Genomic DNA, 23,603 nt, shown 5'->3' on the forward strand with positions numbered 1-23,603 from the left:
TAGCTGCTACCTAGGACACAGTGTTAAGAGATTCAGGAGAAAGGGAGGGCACAAATCAGCAAGGTTTGCTATGGAAACAGCAGCAGGGAGTGTGGCCCAAATGCTACAGATTCGCCACATTAACCCTGCCCTAAAATAACACCGGGAGACTGCACCAACTCTACATTTTACTGTGACTTCTTTCTGTTACTTTGTTACTTCTTAGCAAGATCAGCGCATCTGTCTCTAGGAACATTCTGGCTTGTAATCTGTGGCAGGCTATGAAAGCAGATAAACCTGCTGAAAACTGCATGAAATCTATCTGTGATGTGAGTTCATGTCGTACAAGGGTCGACTTCTATGAAAAAATATTTGGACTCTGCGACAGGTATTTTCACGTGTTCAGAGGCCTCTCATGGCTCCTTCTGGGCTCACAACAGTGCTGGATAGTGAAGATTACTGCAAGTCTAATCATGACCTAAGCACCGGGTTATTTTTTCTCAAAAGCTAAAAAAAGTCTGGTATATTACAGAAGGTCTTACACAAACAAACAAGGCCAGTGTACACACTGAATTATCAGAGTATAATGAATTTGTCACAGGAAAACTTACTTTGCTGCTCTTTATTTCTTCCGACATTAATTTTATTTCTTCAGTTAGCCTATTTTTCTCCCCAGTAAACCCTTCTTTCAACTCCGTTGTTTCCTGTACCATCTCGTGCATTTCCCTCTGCAGCTCAGTTTCCTTCGCAGTCATTGTGTTTACCTGAAATTTAATCTTTTGTTAGGATCAGCTTTGGGTTGTCTGTTTTGATCAAATTAATCACTCTGATACGACATATTTCATGACATGCACTTGAGTCTTCAACATGGAACCCGGCTAATCCTCCCTTAACTAAGAGTCTCGAAACCTACTAGGAAGCTTACCTTTTCTTCTCAGCAAAGATTCAATAAAAGACAGCAATAAGGGAAGGAATGACAAAGAAAGATAATATTACTAAGTCTTAAAATCTCGCATAAAGGTATTAATTTGAATTAAACTTAAACATCAGAGACTATTGCAGGAGCAGCACCTTAGATTTTTATCAGTTCTTGGGTCTCGACTAACCCTCCAATGCCATACTAATCTGCAAGAAGCATGCCTGAGATCAGTTAACACCAATTAAAACTCTATTGTGTGCATCTGCCCCTTAAAATTGAAACAGCCCGGTACAGTTTGTCTAATCGTCTCCACTATAACTCCCGTTTCTTGCAAGCTGTACAAAAACTGCAAATTCTTGGAAAAATATAGTCATGATAGATTGTATTTTCTGGACACTCCCTTTTTTCTTCTAACATTTGTCCAGCCAAAATTTAATTCAAAGGAATCGCTTTCCTAGATTAGTAAGTAAGCATATAGAGCAAAAACTTAATTTTTCTTTAATAATTGAGTCACTTGATGGCAGATCTTCCCTCTAATCATCAGCTAACAAAACAGGAGACTACACAAAGATATAAAAGGAGCTGAAAGCACAAGATCCCCAGGACACACACTGGGAGCCATGGGGGTTCTGTTGGTTATAATTATATGAATATGTTTAAGTTTTTTTCTCCTCAAGGCAAAAAGGTAGGGCAGGGGCAAAGGGGATCCCTTCTGATCCTGACTAAGTATCTGTTATACTCTCTACAGTAGTGGTTCTCAACTGGGCATGGATACAGAGGCTACTGTCTTGAAAGGGAAATATAATTAGAACCAGCAACTCTGTAGAACCCAAAGCTTCTCCCATGTCTGGGTGCCACCCTGAAAACCTGGGCCAATCCATAGAAGTGTCCCATGTAAATGTGTGCCAAAGCAAAGAAAGAGTGAATGTCACCAACTATGTGCCTCGAGAAACTCAAAGATGGGTTTGGAAGCAATTAACTGTTTTTCCAAGTTGTTTCTTTTCCTTTTGTGTGTTAAGGAGATGTAACCACCAGCCATCTTGAAACTGACCAAGTGAGGCACTCAAGGGAGATGTAACCACCAGCCATCCTGAAACTGACCAAGCCTCCCCACAAGAGCTATGCCCATGAACTTTGCCTTATTTTTAATACAAAGATCTCTCCAGGAGGAGCTTAGGCCTCATTATGTGGAAGCATGTTCTCCAACTCAGCCTGTGCAAGTGAATACCCCCCTCTCCCTTTTGAATATTCATTTCCCAACCAAATAAAAGTTCCTGCTTTCCTTTGTTTGGGGACGCCATGACTTTGGAAATGATTCCTCATGGCCTCCTATTTGCTGCAAAAACACTTTACTTTGTGAGACAACTTCCACTGGTGTAGAGTCTTATTGAACTCACCAGGGGGCGAGCCCACTTGGTTCGGTTTCATCACTACTGCTGAAGCCAACTCAACGTCCTCATAGTTCAAGACCCCCACAAACTTAAAGCCTTTACAAAGTTAGGTCCAATATTGCAAACACTGTCCGGAAGGAAACATAATTCACACAACAACCTACTCAAATGTAAACAGATTAAGCCACTTACTTTCTCAACAAAGGACATTTTTTCCATTTTTGTCGATTCAAGCTCTTTCTCCAGATCCGTGTAAGAATTCCGCAGTGCTTCTACGGTGTCCTGCAAAGTGTCATTTTTGGATTGCAGCACCTGGATCTTCCGCTCCAGTTCCCCCATCTGATTTCCCAGCTCTATTTTTTGCTTCTGCCAAAGTTGCTGCTCTCCCTCCACCTGGGACAGTTTCGAGATGAGCTGCTCTTGGTCTTGAATTTGACTTTTGAGTATATTGATTTCTTCATCCTTTGTCTCTAGTTTCTGTTTGCCATCTTCTACTTCTCCAACGAGGCCATTCACAGAAGACTGCAAAATAATGTAATTATTTTTGGCCTCGTCAAGGCCTTGTAGCAACTGAGCCCTCTCATGTTCAAGAGAATCTACTTGACTGCTCAGATTCTGTTCCTTGGCCTTAAAGGTCTCTTGGTCATTACACAAAGCTGCCACTTTCTCATTTAGCTCCTTTAATTGTGTTTGAAGCATCTCCGCTGTAATTTTAGATTCCTCTTTCATCTGTACTTTTTCTTGCTCTTTTTCTTGCAATAGATTTTCAAGCGAAGAATTTAATGTTTCCAATTCTGATGCTCGTCCTTGCTCTTTTTGTAATTCTTTTGTCAGATTCTCTTTTTCTGACCTTAGATTGACAAGATCTAGTTCCAAATCTCTCAGACTTTGGGCCATCTCCTCTATCTTTACTTTCAGTGTCACTGCCTCTGCTTTGGAATTCTCAGCCTCAAGAATCACATGCTCTTGTTTTTCTCCTGATATCTCCAGTTCTCTTTCAAGGCTCTCAACTCGATCCTTAAGCAAATCTGCATGATGCTCACTTTCCTTCAGTTGTCCTAAGATTTGGAGGTGCTTCTTTCCATCAGCTTCCAGGTGGACTTTCAGCTTTTCAATGCTGTTTCTCAGCTGATGCACTTCCCGCGCCGGTGAGTCCAGACTTGCTTCTTCGGCCTTCCAGGTTTCCTCATCACACAAGGCTGCTAGTTCCTCATTTAGCTCTTTCAGTTTCGTCTGCAGCATCTCCATTGCAGCTTTAGATTCTTCGTTCATCTGTATTTTTTCTTGCTCCTTTTCTTCCAATAGATTTTTAAATGAAGAGAGCAACGTGTCCAATTCAATCGCTTGATCTTGTTTTTCTTGGAGTTGTTTCGTCAGGTTTTCTTTTTCAGACCTTACCGTGATAAGGTCTGCTTCTAAAACTTTCAGGCTTCCGGTCATCAATTCTATTTGGGTTTTTAGAGTCTCCACCTCTGCTTTGCAATTCTCGGCATCAAGAATCACCAGCTCTTGGTTTTCTTCTGACATCTGCAATTCCCTTTCGAGGTTCTCAACTTTATCCTGAAGCGAATCACTCTTCCGCTCACTTTCTTTCAGTTTCTCTAAGACGTGGAGCTGCTTCTTTTCATCGGCCTCGATGCGGACCCTCAGTTTCTCAATGCCTGTCCTCAGCTGATGCACCTCCTCTTGCGTGGAGCTCAGCCTCACGGCCACCTCACCTTTCTCCATCAGTGCAGCCTCCAAGGCCTTGGCGACATTGAGCTTTTCATGCTCCAGTTCACTCAGTTTGGTCTGCAGGCTTTCGGATTCCCTTACGAGCAATTCTTTCTCTGCATTCAATTGCCCGACTTGGTGTTCCAGCTCACTTTTTACCAAAGACAGTGCCTGTGAGTCCTTTTCCGAACTCTGCAGCTGCTCCTGGAGATGAGCTTTATCTTCTAACAGCTCGCTTACATCAGAGGACAAAGTCTGAAGGAGCTGTGTTTTCTCCTTTAGCTCAGCCCCCACCACATCCATGTGATGTAGACACTCACTCTGATGAGATTCGAGCTCTTGTATTCTCTCCTTCATCTTTTCAGACATCTGACCCAGTTCTTTATTTTCTTTTGACAAAGTATCTAATTCTCCATGAAGCTGGTTTCTCTCACTTATGACCACAGAGAGTTCTTCTTCAAGACAGGTTATAACTTTCTGCTTATTTTCATTGTCTCTTTCTAAATATAGCTTTGCTGTTTGAACTGTCTCTAAGTCAGCTTCCACACAGAGAGCGTGGTGCTCAATGCTACTTTTCTCAGATTTGGTCCTCTTCAGCTCATTTTCAACATCAAGGAATCTCTCTCTCCAGTTGTCATTCACCTTGGCTACATTATCCTCAATAATTTCATGTGACAATTTCTCTGTGCCCATTTCTAAGCTAGAACTGAGGCCTTCCGAACTTTCTACTCTCTGGTGTAACTCCTGGTTATCACAAGAAAAGGATTCCAATTTTTCACTTAAATCTGATTTTTCTTTCTTAAGTTCCTCAACTGTTTTTTCCAGTTCTATGCATGTTTCAATCTTGGTAGTTAGTTGGAGTTCTTGTAAATCGAGTTTTGAGTCCAACTCTTTTAATTTATTGAGCAAGCTTTCAACTTTTTTGTCACGTTCCTCTATGACATGAAGTAATCTCAAATTCTCATCTGATGTCTCTTTTACCTGCAGTTGGAGATTCTGAATGTTTACCTGATTCTCCAGAAAAGTCATAGGTACCAAAGCACTACGACCAGAAAGTGACAATTCAGAAACGCATTCTGAACAGCCCAGGGTTTTGTCTTCCACTGGGGTCTCATGACTGGCTCCCGGGGACTGCTCCCTAGACCATTCTCCTGTACGTGTGATCACACCAGTCTCAGTTACTTTCTCCACCTCTAGACTGAGGATCTGCTGAACATCTTTTCCATAAATCTGATGCAAGTCACGCTTTGGTGTTCTCTCTTTAGTTTCTGAAGTATTTTCTTCTGATTCTTTTATGTCACAGCTATCGTTTCCACCTGGAATAACCTATAGTTGTAATATATAATGAAAGTGCATTTTATTTTTGCAAGAACAATCAAAATAGAATAAATAGGCTTAATTATTATTTTATGTAAACTGGCTACCTGCCTCTACTAAACACATCTCTCCGAATGGCATAGTCCCACCACATTCTCCTCTCTCCATCCAAATATTCAACATAATTAAACAAACATCAGTAAGTGCTCTGTATGGCCAAGGCACTGGGTAAGGTATTTATCAGGAGGACAAACCCTTCCGATCAGCTATTTAATCACCTAAATTGTGATGTATCTAAATTTCATATTTTTTTCTTGCTAAGAATAGTTTAGGTAGCCTAAATATAAAATTTCTCTTTGTGATTATCAAATAAGAGGCTACCAAATTCCAGATAAAATGTTCAGCTTTCATTTTCAGCACTTATGATGTTCTTCAATAAGAGAAGACAATAAGGTTTCATGACCAGATTCCCAGCCCAAGGATTAATCACAGATCCAGCACTTAATATCCATATTCTAGGATAAATCACAGATCTGGGCCTCACCTTCCTCTCATCTGTAAAATGGGGACCTGCTGCTGTGACTACTACTGTTGCCACATCACCACCTGCCCTCCCCACCTTACAGAGGGGGGCAGGGGCAGTTAATGAGACTCGCCAACTGTACAGCATTATTAGTTTAGCTGGTAGACTAGAAAAAACAAAGTTATAAGTAACTGAACAATTTCATATTCAATAAAGAAAGAAGTGTCTCTTTAAATGACTGATCCCAAATCATAGATTTCTATCAGAGCAAATTGTTAGAAAATTATTCAGTAATATGTAATAAACTCCTATATTTAGTATCATGAATGTAACTCTATAACATTAAAAATAGTCTGAAAAGGGCAAGAGAGGTTAAAATTCATATCACATTACAATTCATAAGCTCTAGTTTAATACTTAAATGTGCTTTATCAACTCACAAAGAGTAAAAACACATACACATCCTGAAGACTTTCTGACTCCATAATATAATTTTCTCCAGGAGACTTTAAAAAACATCTTTAGTAATTTCCCATATAACAGTGTTTAAATGTAATCATGATAGGAATTTACCCGCCAAATAAGGTTTACTCGTTTTCCTAAAGTTCTGGTTTGTTTTTAAAAAACTTTGTATCCTTGGACCCTAAAAATATTTTAATTTAGATTTAATGCGGATTTCAATTCAACAAACATTTATTGAGCGCCTACGAGGCATGTAATCAGAGAAATAGCATGTAAACTCCATGTACTTACATCTTCTGTGTCTGTGCCAAGCAAAGACCGAGAACTTAGGTCCAGACCTTGTAGCTGGAGTAGCGCTGCTTCGAGCTCAAGCGACAGGTGTTCCGTCTGTTTCTTTTCTGCCGCCAACTTGGACTCCATCTCCATAGTCACGCTTGTCAGCTTCTGTTGCCACTGTTCATTTTCTGACAAATACTGCTTCCTAAGACAGCCAAGCTCTTTCCTTTCAGAACTTAATAACTGTTCAAGCTCTTCAATTTCCTTATTTTTCATAATTCCTTGACTTTCAATTTTCTCTTCTAGCTTCTTGAGGGACTGCTGGTACATCTGACAGAGGGTCTCAAGTTGTTCAATACTCCTCGCTGGGGCAGGTGGGATTTCTTTCTTGGTCAGAATCTCCTCCTCCAGACTGCTGCATGATGCTTCCTCTACATTAGACTGGCTTGCCAAAACATCCCCTTCTAAATTATTCAAAAGGGATATTTCACCTGTGTGTTCTAAAAGATCTTTGTAAAAAGACGAGTCTCCCAAACTTGAAAGACCAGGGCTGTCAGTCACACAAGAGAATGACAATGACAAACGCCCCTCCCCAGATCCTGGTATTACCTCCTTTACCAAGTCACCTTGAGAGTTTCTTAAACTCATTGACAAGACCGAATTTTCAGCCTTCAATGTGTCAACATAGGACTGTAGCTCTGACATCTTAGAGCTCATTTGACAGTGCTGATCATGTAAAATTTTGTGTTCGCTTTGTAAAGATGAGAATTTCTCCTGTAATTCAGCAAAGTACATTTGAACTTCCTTGTTTGACAATGTCAAGTGCTCATAGAAATTACCGTCATCCAAAGAATTTAAGGACACAGACCTCTGCTCATTTTGTTGTTCACCAAATTCACCTTCTGGCATTTCTTTCACTAACTCACCTTGGAGAAGACCAGTCTCATCGTTTAATATTTTAACTTCATTTACTAGTTTCTCTACCTCTCCTGCCATTTTACTAGCTGCCGTGATACATTCTGATCTTGAATCATTCAGCTCAGACATTAGTTCAAACTTTTCGACTCGCAGTATTTCACACATCTTCTCTAACTCATCCAGCTTGTTCATGGCTGTTTGTAGAGAGCACTGCAGATGCGCATTGTCATTTTGACTTGTTGACAACTCATGAAGCACTGAAATATACTTTTCTTCTGTATCGTTAAGGCCACTAATTTCTTGAGACTGAGTGTCCTGTTGCAAACTTCCAGTTTCTAAGTCTCTTCTAACTGTCTGTAATTTGTGCTGCAGGCACTCCTTCTCCTTCTCACTTTCCTGAAGTTTTAATTCCATATTTCTTATCTTAGCTTCTAATTGTGCCAATTGTGCATTATAACTGTCTGAAGAAGTATCTTCAACTTCAAGATCCATCGGAAGTTGAACATTACATTTATTTATCTCACTCTCTCTTTCTTTCACTGAGTCCCTAATTGGTTCCAATTCTAGAGTTTGATGCTTATGTTTAGTCTTCATTAAGTTCATCAGGTGCTCATTCTCTTGTAATAAGGCATTAACTTCCCTTTGCATCTTACTTTGTTCTTCCTTTAAAGTCACGATTTCTTGCTTTAAACCATCAGCCTCACTCTTGGAATTGTTTTGGATATCTGCAATCTTGGATCTCAGATCTTGTTGCACTGCCTCTAAGTCTAGTATTAGATTCTGGTTTCTTTCTTCAGCTAAAGCTAATTTGGTTACAAATGCTTGGTGTTCCCTTGTAAATGTTTCCTTTAGCTGTTCCAATTCATTTTTCCTATTTTCACAAACATCAGTGCATTCATTGAGCAAGCGTTCTAACTTCGAGTTCTTTTCTTGTGCAGCTTTATATTTTTCATTAAGATCCTCAAATGCATTTCCCGTTTCTTCACATCTTTGCAGTAAAATAAGTCTTTCTTGCTGGTACTGATTAGATAACTCTGAAATGCTTTTGTCTCTTTCATCTATACAGTTTGAAAAACTCTCACTTTTTTGGAGTAAGTTAATCTTCTCTTGATTTAAGGTTGCATTCATTTCCTTGAGAGTCCCATTCTCTTGGGTTAGCTCTTCAATTTCCCTTTTATTTAGAGAAATGATGGAAGTCATTTCCTTTTTCTCCGAGCTCAGAGTTTCAGACAAAAGTTGCAGCTCCTTTAGAGATTCTTGAAGTAAATGATTGCTCTTTCTTAATTCTTGAGTCTCTGCTGCCTCAGTCTCTAATTTTTCATTCAAAAGCTGCAACTCTCTTTCCTTGTTCTCCAGGGCATCTAAAGTTTCAGCAACAACATTCTGATGAACAGAAGTGTCTTCTTGTAACTTACTAATGCGTTGACTTGTCTCAGCCACAAAACTTTGATGCATCTGTTCTGCTTTGATGAGATTTTCTTCTATTTCTCCTCTGATTTGCACCAACTCTTCACACTGCTTTTGCAGATCTGAGTTCATCTGCTTTTGAGACTCTAAGGAAAACTCAAGAGAAACAACTCTATTTTGTAAGATGGATGAATTTTTTGGACTTTGGTCCACTTTTAAATGGCAGTCGCTCCTTTCTGAAGGCATGCTGGCTTGTTCTGCAATTATATTCGTGAAGGAAGTATTCATTGCAGACTGCTGTTCAAAAGCCAAAAGACCTCTGTGATGAGCCTCGTTTGTCACCAGAGAGGAATCTTTGGATTTTAGCAGGGCCCTGAGGCTCTCATATTCAGTATACAAGTCTCGGTAACGCCGGTCTTTGTCCATTATTTCACTTGACAGTAGCTGAAGCTTGTGTTCTAGATCTTCAACTTGCCCAGTAAGCTGAGAAATTTTCAAACACATATTTTCCATTTCCTTCTTATGTTTCTGATCCGAGAACTCAGCTTTCTGTTGTAGTTCTACATAAGCTTGCTTCTGTGTCTCAATCTCCACAGTCTTGCTGTCTATTGCATTGTGAAGGTTTCTGATCTCGACGTTTAGGTTTTCTCTTTCCATCTCCAATGTTCTTACTCTCTCATTGTATTCGTGACTTTTTATCTGTTGGGTCTTAAGACAAGTTTCGAAATGATTAATTTTACTCTGCAAGCTTTCCTTCTCCGACTTCATCAGATTTAAAAGTTGTTCGTTTTCACTTTTACAACGAGAAAAGAGAGTTTTCTCTTCTTTCAATTCTTCACATTCTTTCTTTTTTAACTCCAAAGCACTCAGTAAAGCTTCAGACTCTCTCTCTGTTTTGCTTAACTTATCGTTCAGCTGTTCAATGTGATGTTCCCTTTTCTTCAAAAGGTCTTGAGAACAATCTCGCTGCTTTTCCAGATCAGCCAAGGCAAGCTTCAGTTTCTCTAATGTCAAGGAATTCTCTTGCTGATTTATTTTTTCTTGAAGATCTCTTAACATGGTTTCTTGAGAGGTATTCTTGGCTATTAAAAAAATAAATTTTATTAAGTTGTCATGTGTTTAATAAATATTTATTCTACAAGAATTCTAAACTCTAAAATGGCTTTTCAAGTCCTGTAAAAATTGGCATTATTGCCTGGGTACCTCCTGGAAAGTAGATCACCTGATAATTATCTAAATTATCTAAATTGTCTTATATAAAGACAATGAGAAAATGGTCCTTTTAAAGATGGTAATATATTTGTTCATCTTCTTTCTAAGCAGCTTAACAAAGTATTGTTGTATAAAATACCAGGAGATTAGTTTCCTAAGCACTTGAAGCTTTCTTTTCTTCTTTTTCTATGTATGTGTTTATGTATATGTGTATTTTTCCCCTTTTGAAATACTTATTCAAAGAGAGAAATCTGCAACAAGAGCAGCACTAAAATGGAAATATCCCACTTCACTGTGGAGTAATTCCGATTTCCCAGAAAAGTAAATAACTACTCCACCATTTTAGCCAAAAAATCCATAGGATCAGGCTTAAGTAGAAAAGACTAAATGATGCTATATATCAGTAACTCTCAAGGCCTATATGTGTTACTGAGGAACAACGTCACCCACATCGCAGCCCCTCACAATAAGAGTGGTGTCTATGGACATGAGAATCATCTGGAAGATTTTTCAAACTCCATTACCACCTTGTTTTCTGCCTAATAACTCACCTCTACCCACTGGCCCCTCCTAGTTGAGAATAACCACAATGCTTTCGTTCAACAGTGATGGGAAGGCTTCATATTCCTCAAGTATGTTGGGGGAGAATAACAGTTGGGAATCTCACTAGATGATAAAGGCAGCACGTGTTATAAACTCAGATGTTACACTAAATGGAAAACAATTCCTATTTTTAACCCACTAATCTCATTCTACCTACTGAGAGTTGATGGCTTGTGGAGATGGCACCACAAGGGCTATTATCAATCCACTTTGCTTGTGAGGACCTAAAACAATGACACTAGTGACCAACACTGAAAAATGCCCTAACCCTTCCTTTTCCAATAGTTCTTTCAAGAAAGCTGAAGACTGACATTTCTACCTATTGCCGTGGAAAAACTGAAAGCTGTCTTGGAGAGATTATAATTTAAAAAAGAAAACCGTCACAGAGAAGTGTGACACACGTTCTACAGGTCAGGTTAAAAGAAATCCTAGATGTGCAAACACCTCAGGTGAGAAAAAAAAAAGTAAGTAAAAGACATATGGTACCTACAAATAAATGTGAAATTAATGGTGGATTCATCTGCTGTGTATAGCATAATTCTGTGGCTCCACAGAAAGTAAGGAAATAAAATCATTCAGTCAAGTAAGTCATCAAAAAACAATGGTTATTAAAGGCTAGTAAAATATGCATTTAATATAGGGTTTTTCCATTATCTGGGAAATGGTAATCAGTGAGGAGATGATCTGTCTGAACATAACTAACAAACACACTTGAGACACAAAGAATAGCACTCTGGGGCGAGAGACAGCACTGATAATTTACTTTTGTGTGGAAAATATTTACCCTTCTGTTGTGCTGAAAAACCAGGCAGTTTGGGACGCAATGTGTTCCAATAAAAAATGTCCAACTATCATTCTGGAAATTAAAAAGTAGAAGAGGGAAAACTTTCTCCACATCAACTGCAGACATCTTTCTGGGAGAATATATGGAAAAATTCAAAAAAGTTTCTAAGGCCATCCATTCTTCCTCATGGGAACAGGAGCTTAGAGAAATAACTCTACAACACAAAGTTTACTTACCCCTCATTTCTTCTGCAAAATTCTGGCTCTGATTCAAACACTGTTTAGCCTTCTTCAGTTCTTCCTCCAGGTGGCAGACTTCTCTGGCCCTTTGCTCGGACTGACTCTTAAGGAGGCTGTTTTCCTTCTTCATTTCCTAAAGGACACATTTAGTTGGTTATAATCAAAACAATGCTCAAGCAAGTTATGACTCCTGCCTTCGTAAGGATCCCTACAGGAACTGTTTGTATATCTCACTGGGGGAGGAAACACTCTTTCCCTTTGAGCCCTTAATGAAGTTAGACATTCTTACTTCTGTCACATGATTTATGAACAAAAGCCAAAAAAAAGCACAAAACCCAAAACTGACAATAATCTTTTTCCTTCAAGAAATATATTTCTTGGGGGCCAGTCCGGTGGCGCAAGAGGTTAAGTGCCCGTGCTCCGCTGCAGCGGCCTGGGGTTCACCGGTTCGAATCCCGGGCACACACCGACGCACCGCTTGTCAGGCCATGCTGTGGCGGCATCCCATATAAAGTGGAGGAAGATGGGCACGGATGTTAGCCCAGGGCCAGTCTTCCTCAGCAAAAAGAGGAGGATTGGCAGATGTTAGCTCAGGGCTGATCTTCCTCACAAAAAAAAAAAGAAAAAGAAATATATTTCTTTTGAACTTTCTGGATGTGCCTATGCTTATTAAAGAGCTACTTGCTCATAAGGAAAATCCTAAAGATCCTCAAAGACACAAGCTCCAAGTTCCTATCACACCTGAATGATCAAATATACCTTTGCAAAGATCTGGTGTGCTAATGAACCAAAAAATTCATGTGACAAATTTTTACTTTTCATTAAAGCCATCTTAAGGTTCACTGTTATGAGAATGTCTTCATGAGTAAAATTACCTTTAATAAATGTTTATTAAGAAAATCTGCAATGTGCAAGATGCTGGAATGGGCATTATGAAACATGCAGATATAAATAAGACTGAGTCTCTGCCCTCAGGGCAGGCATCCCCCAGTGGGGGAAGATGTGATACCAACCACTTAATACACACCAGGATGTGCTAAATACTAAAAAGAGGTGGAGGATGCCATGGGAAATCAGAGGGGTGGAGTGCGGAAAGAAGAATTAATTTTAGATGGGGGAATTTGAGCTTTCATAATGAAAATAGGTTCTTTGGGTACCTAATTAAATGAAGTATCCATGCATTGATGTGCAATAAAGTAGCAGAGACACGTGCACTTCCATTCTATTGCTAGAGCGACCTGTCTATTTTTCTGAATCTTAAGACCAAGCAATATATATATGCCAAATAAAAACACTATTGCTTGTTAACCAAATAAGACTTGCATAATAAACAGTATAAATCCTCTATTTATATTCCTCAACCTGTTTTTCAACCTTCAATGATTTTATAGCTGATAAATATCTCAGCCTATATTATATGCCACCCTCTGGACCATGGGGAATTGGCATATATCATTACAAACTGACAGAACCAAGCACCTCACATCCTTGGGGGGAAAAAATTCATAAGGCTAACTTCTTTTAAAATTGCACTTCAAAAATACCCCTCTGAAAAGCAGGGGAAAATTTTGAATCTTAAAGAAACAATTAAGACCCATCCTCCAAAACCCTACTGCACCGTTAGAAAACAGATGGCCCTGGCAACGCTGTGCTGGAAGGCTGCCTTCAATTATCAGTCTGGTTACTACCAGCAGATGGGTACAGAGGTAGCTAAGCCAAATTCAAGAAGAGGGAGAATCTGGCTATGGAAAGTACTTGAGGACTTGCTGGCAGCTGCTGTATTCATGTATGTATGTTCATTTCATCAACAAAATAAGACAGAGCCTGTTGTAGTTACACTTCTGTCTCCTTTGTCTTAATCCTGCCTCCCTTCCACGAGCTCAACTCATACTCAACCAAATTAAGAGATCAATCAGGACTAAAGGGCAGCTCCAACTGATCAAGACCAAGAGGCTAATGTTCACACCAGTCAGTGTTAAATTCTGCAAAGAACGATCATTAAGGTGCAACGACGTTATTGACTTAAACTAGCATCATTAAACTATAGAAACTATAATTGCTTGTTTGCTCTTCAGGCTCAGAATAATCACCACTCAATTGAGACCACAGATGTGAAAGGAAAAATACCTTAAAGCACTTTAACAAGGGTAATGGAGCATTATTATTAGTATTTCTTCCCAAAATTTAACAGCAGCCATTTCTGCGTGATCAATGCTAAGATCAGCTGAATGAGTTCAATGTAAGCGAGTCACTAGACTTTAACCACCTAGGTTCACTTAGCATTTTTATTTTGCAACTTATAAAATATTTTCTTACCCTAAAAAATTAATCAAATGGCATCTACATCTGGAGGTGTGACAAGAAAGCTGAGAAGACACTGTGTGCAACGCTGGGTGCGTCCCAATAAGAGGAAGGAAGGTAACAAGGAGAAAAGGGAGGGAGGGAACCAGGGAGGGATGGGGGGCAGCGTATGTTTATGTATCTGTTGGTCTCTATCCATCTTGGTCCGTAACTGGAGACATTTAAATGAACAGTAAGCTCAATGGAAAGATTAACATGTCTTTCTCTATGCTGGCATTAGCTCTGTAAATATTTGTTTCTAACGAAGAAATGTTCAGCCAATCCTGGGACCCGGCAGGCTTATAATGCTATGGCTATGACCAACCCAAGAATTTTAAAAGGCCAGAATTTAGAAAATGAACATCTGAAAATGGAGTTGTAGGCTGCCATCCATCAGCAATTAGTTTTCTGCGAGGCTACAGCCACTTAAGACTTGATTGGGTAGCTCATTGTCAACAATGAGTTAAGTATACAAGGATATATTCTCCTAGGCATCTCTCACATCCTCATATGATTTGCAAAGTTGGACACTAGTCTGGAAAAACACAACAAAAATCCCTATAACCACCAGCCAGCGTGAGAGCTTAGCAAACATTTCCACCCAGATCAACTTCGGTTTAGGAGCAGCAAGGGAAGCATCATTTCCCAGGGCCAGACAAAACACATTTCAGTTACTGTGTGGCACTTCATGATCCCATCCATGAATGAAGCTTAATACATCCCCTGCTGGGGTGAAGTCTATATGGTGAACAAGGGATGGATGCAAAGGATGTGTTTCTCCCCTTCCACCTCATCATTCTTACCTGCCAGACCAAGCTCCTTAGAGGACCCAGTGTAATACAGATCCCCACACTCGAGAAGGTCCCCAAGCTAGCGTTCTCTCATCTTGGCTGTCAAATGATGGTCCATTACTGCTAACCCAACGCGATGGGCTGGCACTGGATGTTGGATGAGCGGCTTCTCTAAACCCTCCATTCACTTTGATACTAAACGTTAACTGTACCCTTGATTGGGCCATTAAATCACGTTTCCACTACTGATAATTTCTCATTGTGAGCAGCATATTAGTTTGCTACACACGGACAAGGAAAATTTCAGTACAACTGTCACATTATTTCGGCATCCAAAACCTACAAGCGTGCTAAATTTGTTTGTACTTACTTATAATTAAATATAGAAAGATACTCAGAGTGATAGAATAGCAGAACAGGCAAAATTTGAAATGTGAAACATCTCATATGTACTGTCTTCTGCTCATGACTTTCTGTGCCTAGGGTGACAGTAAACAGTGGTAACTTCAAAAGGCCATAAGAGTTATGAAGACCAAAGCAATGAGCAGGTGGACTGTAATAATTTACTGAGCACTTGTGTGGGCACTGGTCTAAGAACTTTACCTACAGTGTTTAATTTAATCATTAATACAGCTTTGAAAAGGGAAGGTATTATTAGTCCCTATATGCAGATGAGGAAGGTCAGACTCAGAAAGGTAAGTCATTGTCCCAAGGTCACACAGTAGGTAGGTGGCAGAAAAACAATGTAATTTCAGATCGCACTCACTCTAAAGCCACCAACATTTTACCACTAAGTTATACCACTGCTCTAACTGGGTAAATCACTTTTCTGATCCCAATCCCAATTGAAAATGCAAGAGTCAGCTAAATCCTTTGAATTCTTGATATCATCCTCAAAAGAAAACATACACACAAACATAAATTAAGATAAATACTAAACGAATTCCCTGGCCCTGTGCTAGACACTTTCACATGACCACCCTCAGTGAATGCAGAAATCAATGAAATATAAATGCAACATTTAACTCAGTCCAGGCTCGAGCTCATCGTCGACAGCTCTACAGCTGACAAACCAGACCCTGTGGGGATGCACAAGGCTTCAGAAACACCTGCAAGGCAATGTCCAGCCCACTACTGCGCCTTGGCCAAGCAAGCAGTTTTACAAGTGTTTGGACCCTCTTCACCAGACAATTGCTTTTACAAAATGTTTCCACCAAGCAGCCAGTGGAGTCGCGGGAGAGTTCCTGGCTGAAAGGAAAGCTCACAGAGGGAAGAGTTCGGTGCCAGTCCGCCTGTGGAAATGTGAGCAGAAGCATCTGTTGGTTGGTCCCCACTGGCCAAAAGGCAAACATTTGTTTTGCTGAAACAAACACTTCCATTTGAAAACGTTTGCTGATGAAACCATCATCTGATATGAAGTTTTCTTCCAGTTGGGTTCCTGGAGCTGTGGCCTCCTGTCTCCAGCAAGACTTCCCCCTCTGAGGCTAGATGCTTTAACAAGAGCCTCTTCTAGCAACATCTGTTCTGATTTTACAATCATGCTACACACTTCAAAGCTGTGGGGATAAATCCATTCAGATTTTCCTCACCTGGATAAATAACTGTCCTTTATAGAGAATTTTTTAAACAAAAGGAATCTTGACAGTCTAAAAAGTGATTGCAAAATAGTTCAAGAATAAGTGGAAAAAATTCTTTCCTGTGACATTTGATGAAAAAGAAACTTCTACTGTTCTGCTGTGCTTCTTCGTAAAATCACAATGCTGATTTATGGCTCTATTCAAATTATTTCAGTCTATTAACCATCCTGAAACGGTTCTTAATTAAGCCCTTAAAATAAACTCCAGGCCACTAAATAAATTCAGAGAGAAGCCAAATTAAAGTTAAGTATGGATAAAATCCTATCGGCAGAAGCAACATCAGGGTGCTACTCATATCCACGCCATCGGGACTACCTCATCCACCATTTTGTATAAAAAACATGAATCTTCAAAGACACTGTCAACCATGTACATACTCAATACTAAGGTTAGTGTTGACTTTTGAAGCCAGAGTAACATAATGTACAATAACTTGATGTTTTTATAAGAATTTTAAATCTAGAAATTCTTTATGGGTCATTATATTTATTCATTTAAATCTATGACTTTCCACATGGTTTTTAATATTTGATGACTCAAAAGCCAACCCTTGGAAAAGGGATTTCAATTATACATCCCATCGCCAATTTTGTTTCTTTCCATTTGGAAAATCCCTTGCTTTCTTCCATCCTTCCACCTCCCAGGTGGTCTAAAACAATATTAAAAAAAAAAAAAAGTAAGGTAGTAGGGATTCTTAATACAAGTCATGTCTTCCTATAATCGCTAGATGTGTATTAGTAATTATACTGGAATAGAAAGTTAAAAAAAATAGCACTTATGTTCTACGTCATAGGTTGTATACAAAATACTTTGTAATACTTCTGGCAAATTAAAAAGAAAATTATATACAGTCATGATAAACCACTGAAAACCAGTGTAGAAATTCTCTTCAACCCTCCCTCTTCATCCTGTACAGAAATGGCTAGATACTCCTCTCTGCTCCTCACTCACCTCACTGCTTCGCCTCAGCTCATTTTCCTTGATCTGACTCGCCTGTAAGGCCTGCTCAGTTCTGCAGAACTTTTGCTTAAACTCTTCCAAGTTTTTTTCTAGCTGGTGCTTCACTGCTATGCCCTACAAAGAGAAAACAAGGCAAAGTTTCATTTTTATGTTCTTTACTTTTTATATAACTATTGACTCTTCAATAATAAAAAGTCATGGAATACAAAATTGATGCCATCGCTATCAGTTATATAATTTTGGTTGAGACAGCTAAATACAGCACTATAAAGGTTTAACTTAAAATACCGTCATATCAACCTGTGACATCACTTAGCAACAGCATATAAGAGAAGAAAAAGGCTGGGTTTCAGGAGGAAGCCACAAAGGAAAAAAATTTAACCACAGGAAAAAAAAAAAACAACTGGGGCCAGCCCGGTGGCATAGTGGTTAAGTCAGCATGCTCTGCTTCAGTGGCCTGGGGTTCGCAGGTTCGGATCCCAGGTGCAGACCAACGCACCACTTGTTAAGCCATGCTGTGGTGGCATCCCATATAGAGTAAAGGAAGATGGGCATGGATGTTAGCCCAGGGCAAATCCTCCTCAGCAAAAAAGAGGAGGATTGGAATCGGATGTTAGCTCAGGGCTAATTTTCCTCACAAAAAAATAAATAAATAAAACTAAATAGTAATAAACAACTAAAAAAAAATTGGGATAAGAAACAGACTAGGAGAACATATTTGCAATATATATGACAGAATAAAAATGATACATCCATAATACAACAAGTACATCTATGATTCCATTTACAAAAAGACAAAATAATTTAAAAAAAGAGCAAAGAATAGAAACAGAAAATTTTATTAAAAAATACGAACAGCAAAAGAACTTCTGAAATAACCTGAATGTTAATCAAGGAAGTATGAATTAAAACAATGATAAGATGACATTTTTTACTCCTTAGTTGGCAAAATTTTAAAAACCAGGCTTAGGGCCGGCCCCGTGGCTTAGCGGTTAAGTGCGCGTGCTCCGCTACTGGCAGCCCGGGTTCGGATCCCGGGTGCGCACCGACGCACCACTTGTCTGGCCATGCTGAGGCTGTGTCCCACATACAGCAACTAGCAGGACATGCAACTATGACATACAATTACCTACTGGGGCTCTGGGGGAAAAAAAGGAGGAGGATTGGCAATAGATGTTAGCTCAGAGCCGGTCTTCCTCAGCTAAAAGAGGAGGATTAGCTCAGGGCTGATCTTCCTCACACACACAAAAATAAATAAATAAATAAAAATAAATAAATAAAAACCAGGCTTATCTCCTATTAGCAAGGATGGAAGGAAACAGGCCTCTCTTATACCTGGTGGGAGGGTAAACTACATTTTTTTGGAGGGTAATTTGACAGTATCTATCAAAGGACAGAATACACATGCCCTCGAAGCCATCAATTTCACATGTAAAAATCTGTCCACAGAAGCATCAGCATGCATACAGATACCTGCCCAGTGATATTACCAATAGTGCTACAGTGAATAAGAAAATGCTGAGAACCTAAATATGCATGGGGGGAGGGACGCGAATGAGTAAATAAACTACAAAACATCTAATATAAATAAGGCTCAGACACTACCAACAGAATACTCCCCTTTAAAAAAAAATTAAACTAAAAAGCCCCAATTATACATTTGTAAAAGTAATTTTTTTTAAAGGCCTTGGAGGAAACCCATTAAACAGTTAATAACAATTTATCCTGGGAAAGGAGGATTTTTTTCTGTTTACCAAACCTGGAAAGATGGACAGTTAGAGGGATGACTATACAACAAGCACTTTAGATAGTCCCTCACGTATAACAGATGTCAATAAATGTTAGCTCTCCCCATCCCAGCTGCAATCCTCCACCCTTGGTCTCTACTAAGAGAGGTCAACATGTCCTACTCTATCATATCTTGAAACTGAGAGTTAACCTATATTTTTCATAAAAGAAGAGACTCTACCTAAATGGTAAATCTTTAATTTGAGAAAATAAACTAAGAAGCAAACACGAAGAAAATAAATGTAACTCTAACAAAAAATGAATACCAGATATATTCAGGGTAAACTCTCAAATGTGTCACCGTCTCAGGCAAAATGGGTCAAGAAAAGAATGACCAAGGGCACTGCCTCTGTTCTGCCATTTTAAAGCTGTGGGTATGAAGTGCTTACACGTTGTAGTCAGATAAGCAGATGAAGCCCTGTCCTCACAGGAAGATTTGAGCGATGGAAGAAAGACAACATAAAAATAAACAAATAACTTGGGCCAGCCTGGCGGCATTAGCGGTTAAGTTCGCGCACTCTGCTTCGGCAGCCCAGGATTCGCGGGCTCGGACCCGGGGCACAGACCGACGCACTGCTTGTCAAGCCATGCTGTAGCGGCATCCCATATAAAGTAGAGGCAGATGGGCACAGATGTTAGCCCAGGGCCAATCTTCCTCAGCAAAAAGAGGAGGACTGGCAAAGGATGTTAGCTCAGGGCTGATCTTCCTCACAAAAAAATAAATAAATAAATAACTGTCTTGTATGTCAGATGATATGCCCCATGGAGAAAAATAAAGCAAGGTAAAGGAAACAGGAAGCAATGAGGGTAGGGAATCTGTAGTGACCACAGGGAAGATGTCATTGGTAAGGTGACACTGGAGCAGAAAGCTCAAGAAAGTGAAGGTATGTACCCTACTGTCCGGGGAAAAAGTATCCCCAAGAGCCAAGCCAAAGTTGCCATGTGCTGGGTGTCTTCCACTAACGGCAAGAAGCCAGGTGGCTAGGACAGAGTGAGAGAGGGGCGTGGGGAGAGACTAGGCCAGAGCATGAGGTGGTGGGGAGGCCAGTGAGGGTCCCGCAGACCTTTGGAAGGACCCGGCTCTTACTCTGAGAGAGATGGGGAGTGACGGCAGAGTTTTGATAGAGGAGGGATATGATTTGACTTACACTTGAAAAGACTCACTCTGGTTGCTAGCTGAAAACAGATATTGAGGAGAAAGTGCAGAAGCAGGGAGATCAGCAAGGAGGCTAATACAGTGACCCAGGTGAGAGATGATGGCGTCTTAGACCAGATATAGCACTAGAGATGATGAAAGCAATCATATTCAATATAAAACATAGATAGACATAAAAGTCACGTTTATTCTTAGCAGGGAGGTATGTAGCACAAGAAGGGTTTCTGGGGTGGCTGACAAGATTCCAGCCCGTGACATAGATAACGATTGCAAGAGAACATGCCCTATAATAATTTATTGTTCAACATTTGTTCTATATAAATTTTAACACAAAAAAGTCCAGATATACTATACATATAATACACACATACACATATACTCATGCACAGAAATATATATATGCACACACACATACACAAATACATGCATACATGTGTGTGTAAATAAAGGTAGAGCTGACAGAGTTTTAATGGATTACTTTGAAGTGTGAGAGAAAAATAAAAGTTGAAAATGACATAGAGGTTTTGGCCTGAGCATTGTGAAGAACGGACTGTTATTTACTGGGATGAGGAAGACTAAGGGAGGAGCAAGTTTGAAAAACACAGCTGAAGTCCCATTATTAACATGTTAAGTGTGAGATGCCTATTAGACACGGAAGTGGAAATATCAGGTACACACCCACAAGTCTGACATTCAGAAGAGAGATCCAGGCTGGAGATACAAACATGGGAGTTATCATCATGTAGATGATAATGTAAAGCCATAATACTGGATGAGATCATTTTTGGAGTGAGTGTTAAGTAAACTGATTATAATTTTCAGAGCTATGACTATTTGGGGGAATAAACTACTTGGAATAGCTCCCACCTGGTGACGTAACCAAGACCCACCAGAATATCAGAGACCTCCACAGACCTTCAGATCTGAGACCCTCACTCACTCCCCCTTTCTGTAAATGAGAAAACCCAGACCCCGAAAGGTTCAGTTTGCTCTCCTCTTTGATAAGTAAGGAAAGTGAGGATAGAGCATTTGTTCTTTACAAGTACGATCACGTCAGGTGTGGTATAGAAATAACATGTATAAGGAAAAGGGGGTTATTGAGGAGAGACAAGTAAGTTAGCACCCTACTTTATCCAGTTCAGCCTGTAGGAGATTGTGAGTATTCTTGGCTTGCTGTAACTCCTGTGTGAGCTTGGCTTTCATCTGCGTGCACTCCTGGTCCAGCGTCTGGAACGAGCGCTGCTGACGAGAGAGCTCCTGAAAAGCAAAAGACACAAGCATCAAGCTGATGATGGTCAACAAGGGAGAGTCACAAACATCCCAGGGGCAATGCTAGACTGCATGAGTGGGAGACAATAGGGAGCCAGCTGACCATCCACTTAACAATAAACATAATCAGCCTGAGCACTGGTCCCGGTAATCAAATCCAGGTCTCTGAGGGAAAGGGGAAGGAGCCAGCCAGTTGAACACAAGGAAACTAGCCTATTTCCGCCTCATCCCCAATCTTAAATTAATCATCTCTGTTTTGAAGTACCCAGGGGCAAAAGAGAGTAGAGCTGAGCTGTAACGGACACAACTCAGCTGAGAAATCAAACACACTCAAAATTGGGGTTTAAAATATCAAATAGCATATCCACTTACAATTTAGACTGATAGGAAGTATATGCCACCAATTAACTTTGATAACCAGATTAACATTTCCAGTCGCTCTTACTGAAAGACTATAGGCCTTTAATCTGTATGATACACTTCCAGGCTGACTCAATGGAAACTGGTACCAATACTTACGGAAGGGCATTTTCAGCCCTAACTTGCCTGCCAACTTCTTTCCCCACCACATCAACTACCTTTCTGATTTATTTGCCAACCCACAGGCTTTAAAAACAGCTGGAGAATGTAATACAATTTCCTCCACAACAGAGAGTGTTTCAAAGAAATATGATTCCTTTCCTTTGATGTTAGTGCCATGGAGTCGACGCCAACTCCTAGCGACTCTGTGTGCAGCAGAGTGGAATCTTGCCCCGTCTTTTTGCACCATCCTTTCACCTTCCAGCACTATATCACACAATGCTCTGTTGCTATTCATGGGGTTTTCACGGCCAATTTTTTTGGGAGTGAGTGGCCAGGTCCTTCTTCCTAGTCTGTCTTAGTCTGGAAGCTCCACTGAAACCTGTCCACCATGGGTGACCCTGCTGGTATTTGAAATATCGGTGGAACAGCTTTCAGCATCACAGTAACATGAAGCCACCACAGTATGACCATCGACAGACAGGTGCTGTGGTTCCCTGACCAGGAAATGAACCTGGGCCACAGCTGAGAGAGCTCGGAATCTTAACTGCTAGACCACCAGGGCTGGCTACGATCCTTTCCTACTCAGTACCAAATCTCAAACAAATCAGAAAACATGGATAAAAAAGAAGATTCTGACTACTAAGTCCCTTCTCCAGTCAAAAACTGAAAGATGGAAAGTGTGAAGGGAAATACAGTGACCTTTTCCTCACAAAGCATTTCCTCTCCAGCAGAACATCCCAAATGATGATCAACAGCTTCTCTTTTCAACTGATGAAACTACGAAATGCCCACAGCAGCCTTCCGGACAAACTCCTCCTGAATCCATTTACCTTACCTCTTGAAACTCCTTTTCTTTTTCCTTTATTTTCTGTTCCAGAGAACGTCTGGCACTGTCTGCATTTTGTCGCTGACAACTCAAATCTTCGGTCAGTTTTTTCAGTTTTTGTTCCAATGCAGTACACTAACAACAAATAAAAATGTTCAACAGAAAACAAAAATTATTCAGGGAAAGAAGCGAATATTTTGAATTTTAGAAAAATTCATCCCAAGATCTGGTTCAAGCTTACCATTGTGTTTTAATATTTTTATTTCATAAAAAGTTGGGTTTAAAACTATTAGCCAAATCCTAAAACCACTGTAATTATTTCAGCACACATAAAATTTATATTGGGGAACTATTAGCAAGGAGGTAAAGCATTAGACCATTTAAATAAATATTTCATAATTTGCTATGAAAAAAGAAATCAGCACATCTGAATGATTCATCTAACATTTTGTTGCTTGGAAATGAGAGGTTAAAATGCAGTAATGTTGACCTGTGTGATTTGGAGGCTGTAAAATAATCAGAGGGTGCCCATTACCCTCATACGGTAGTCTGTTTCAAGTATAACAGACTT

General features: G+C 39.9%; 1 protein-coding gene across 3 annotated transcripts in view; it reads right to left on the reverse strand.

Annotated features, from left to right (window-relative positions):
- Positions 1–23,603, reverse strand: part of CENPF (centromere protein F) — a 58,212-nt gene that overhangs the window by 14,020 nt on the left and 20,589 nt on the right. For 2 of the 3 annotated variants that reach the window (XM_014783344.2, XM_087439100.1), the window contains exons 8-14: positions 23,042–23,167; positions 21,544–21,672; positions 17,463–17,585; positions 11,741–11,876; positions 6,596–9,987; positions 2,482–5,328; positions 591–743 (exon numbers count right to left, since the gene is read on the reverse strand). In XM_014783344.2, the coding sequence (XP_014638830.2) occupies positions 591–743; positions 2,482–5,328; positions 6,596–9,987; positions 11,741–11,876; positions 17,463–17,585; positions 21,544–21,672; positions 23,042–23,167 (6,906 nt within the window). Of the gene's footprint in view, positions 1–590; positions 744–2,481; positions 5,329–6,595; positions 9,988–11,740; positions 11,877–17,085; positions 17,376–17,462; positions 17,586–21,543; positions 21,673–23,041; positions 23,168–23,603 lie in introns of those variants that run through there. The other variant, XM_087439103.1, reaches the window with a different exon arrangement.

This window comes from Ceratotherium simum, chromosome 2 (genome assembly GCF_057802395.1).
Source record: "Ceratotherium simum simum isolate JZ-2026a chromosome 2, ASM5780239v1, whole genome shotgun sequence".
Classification (NCBI taxonomy): domain Eukaryota; kingdom Metazoa; phylum Chordata; class Mammalia; order Perissodactyla; family Rhinocerotidae; genus Ceratotherium; species Ceratotherium simum.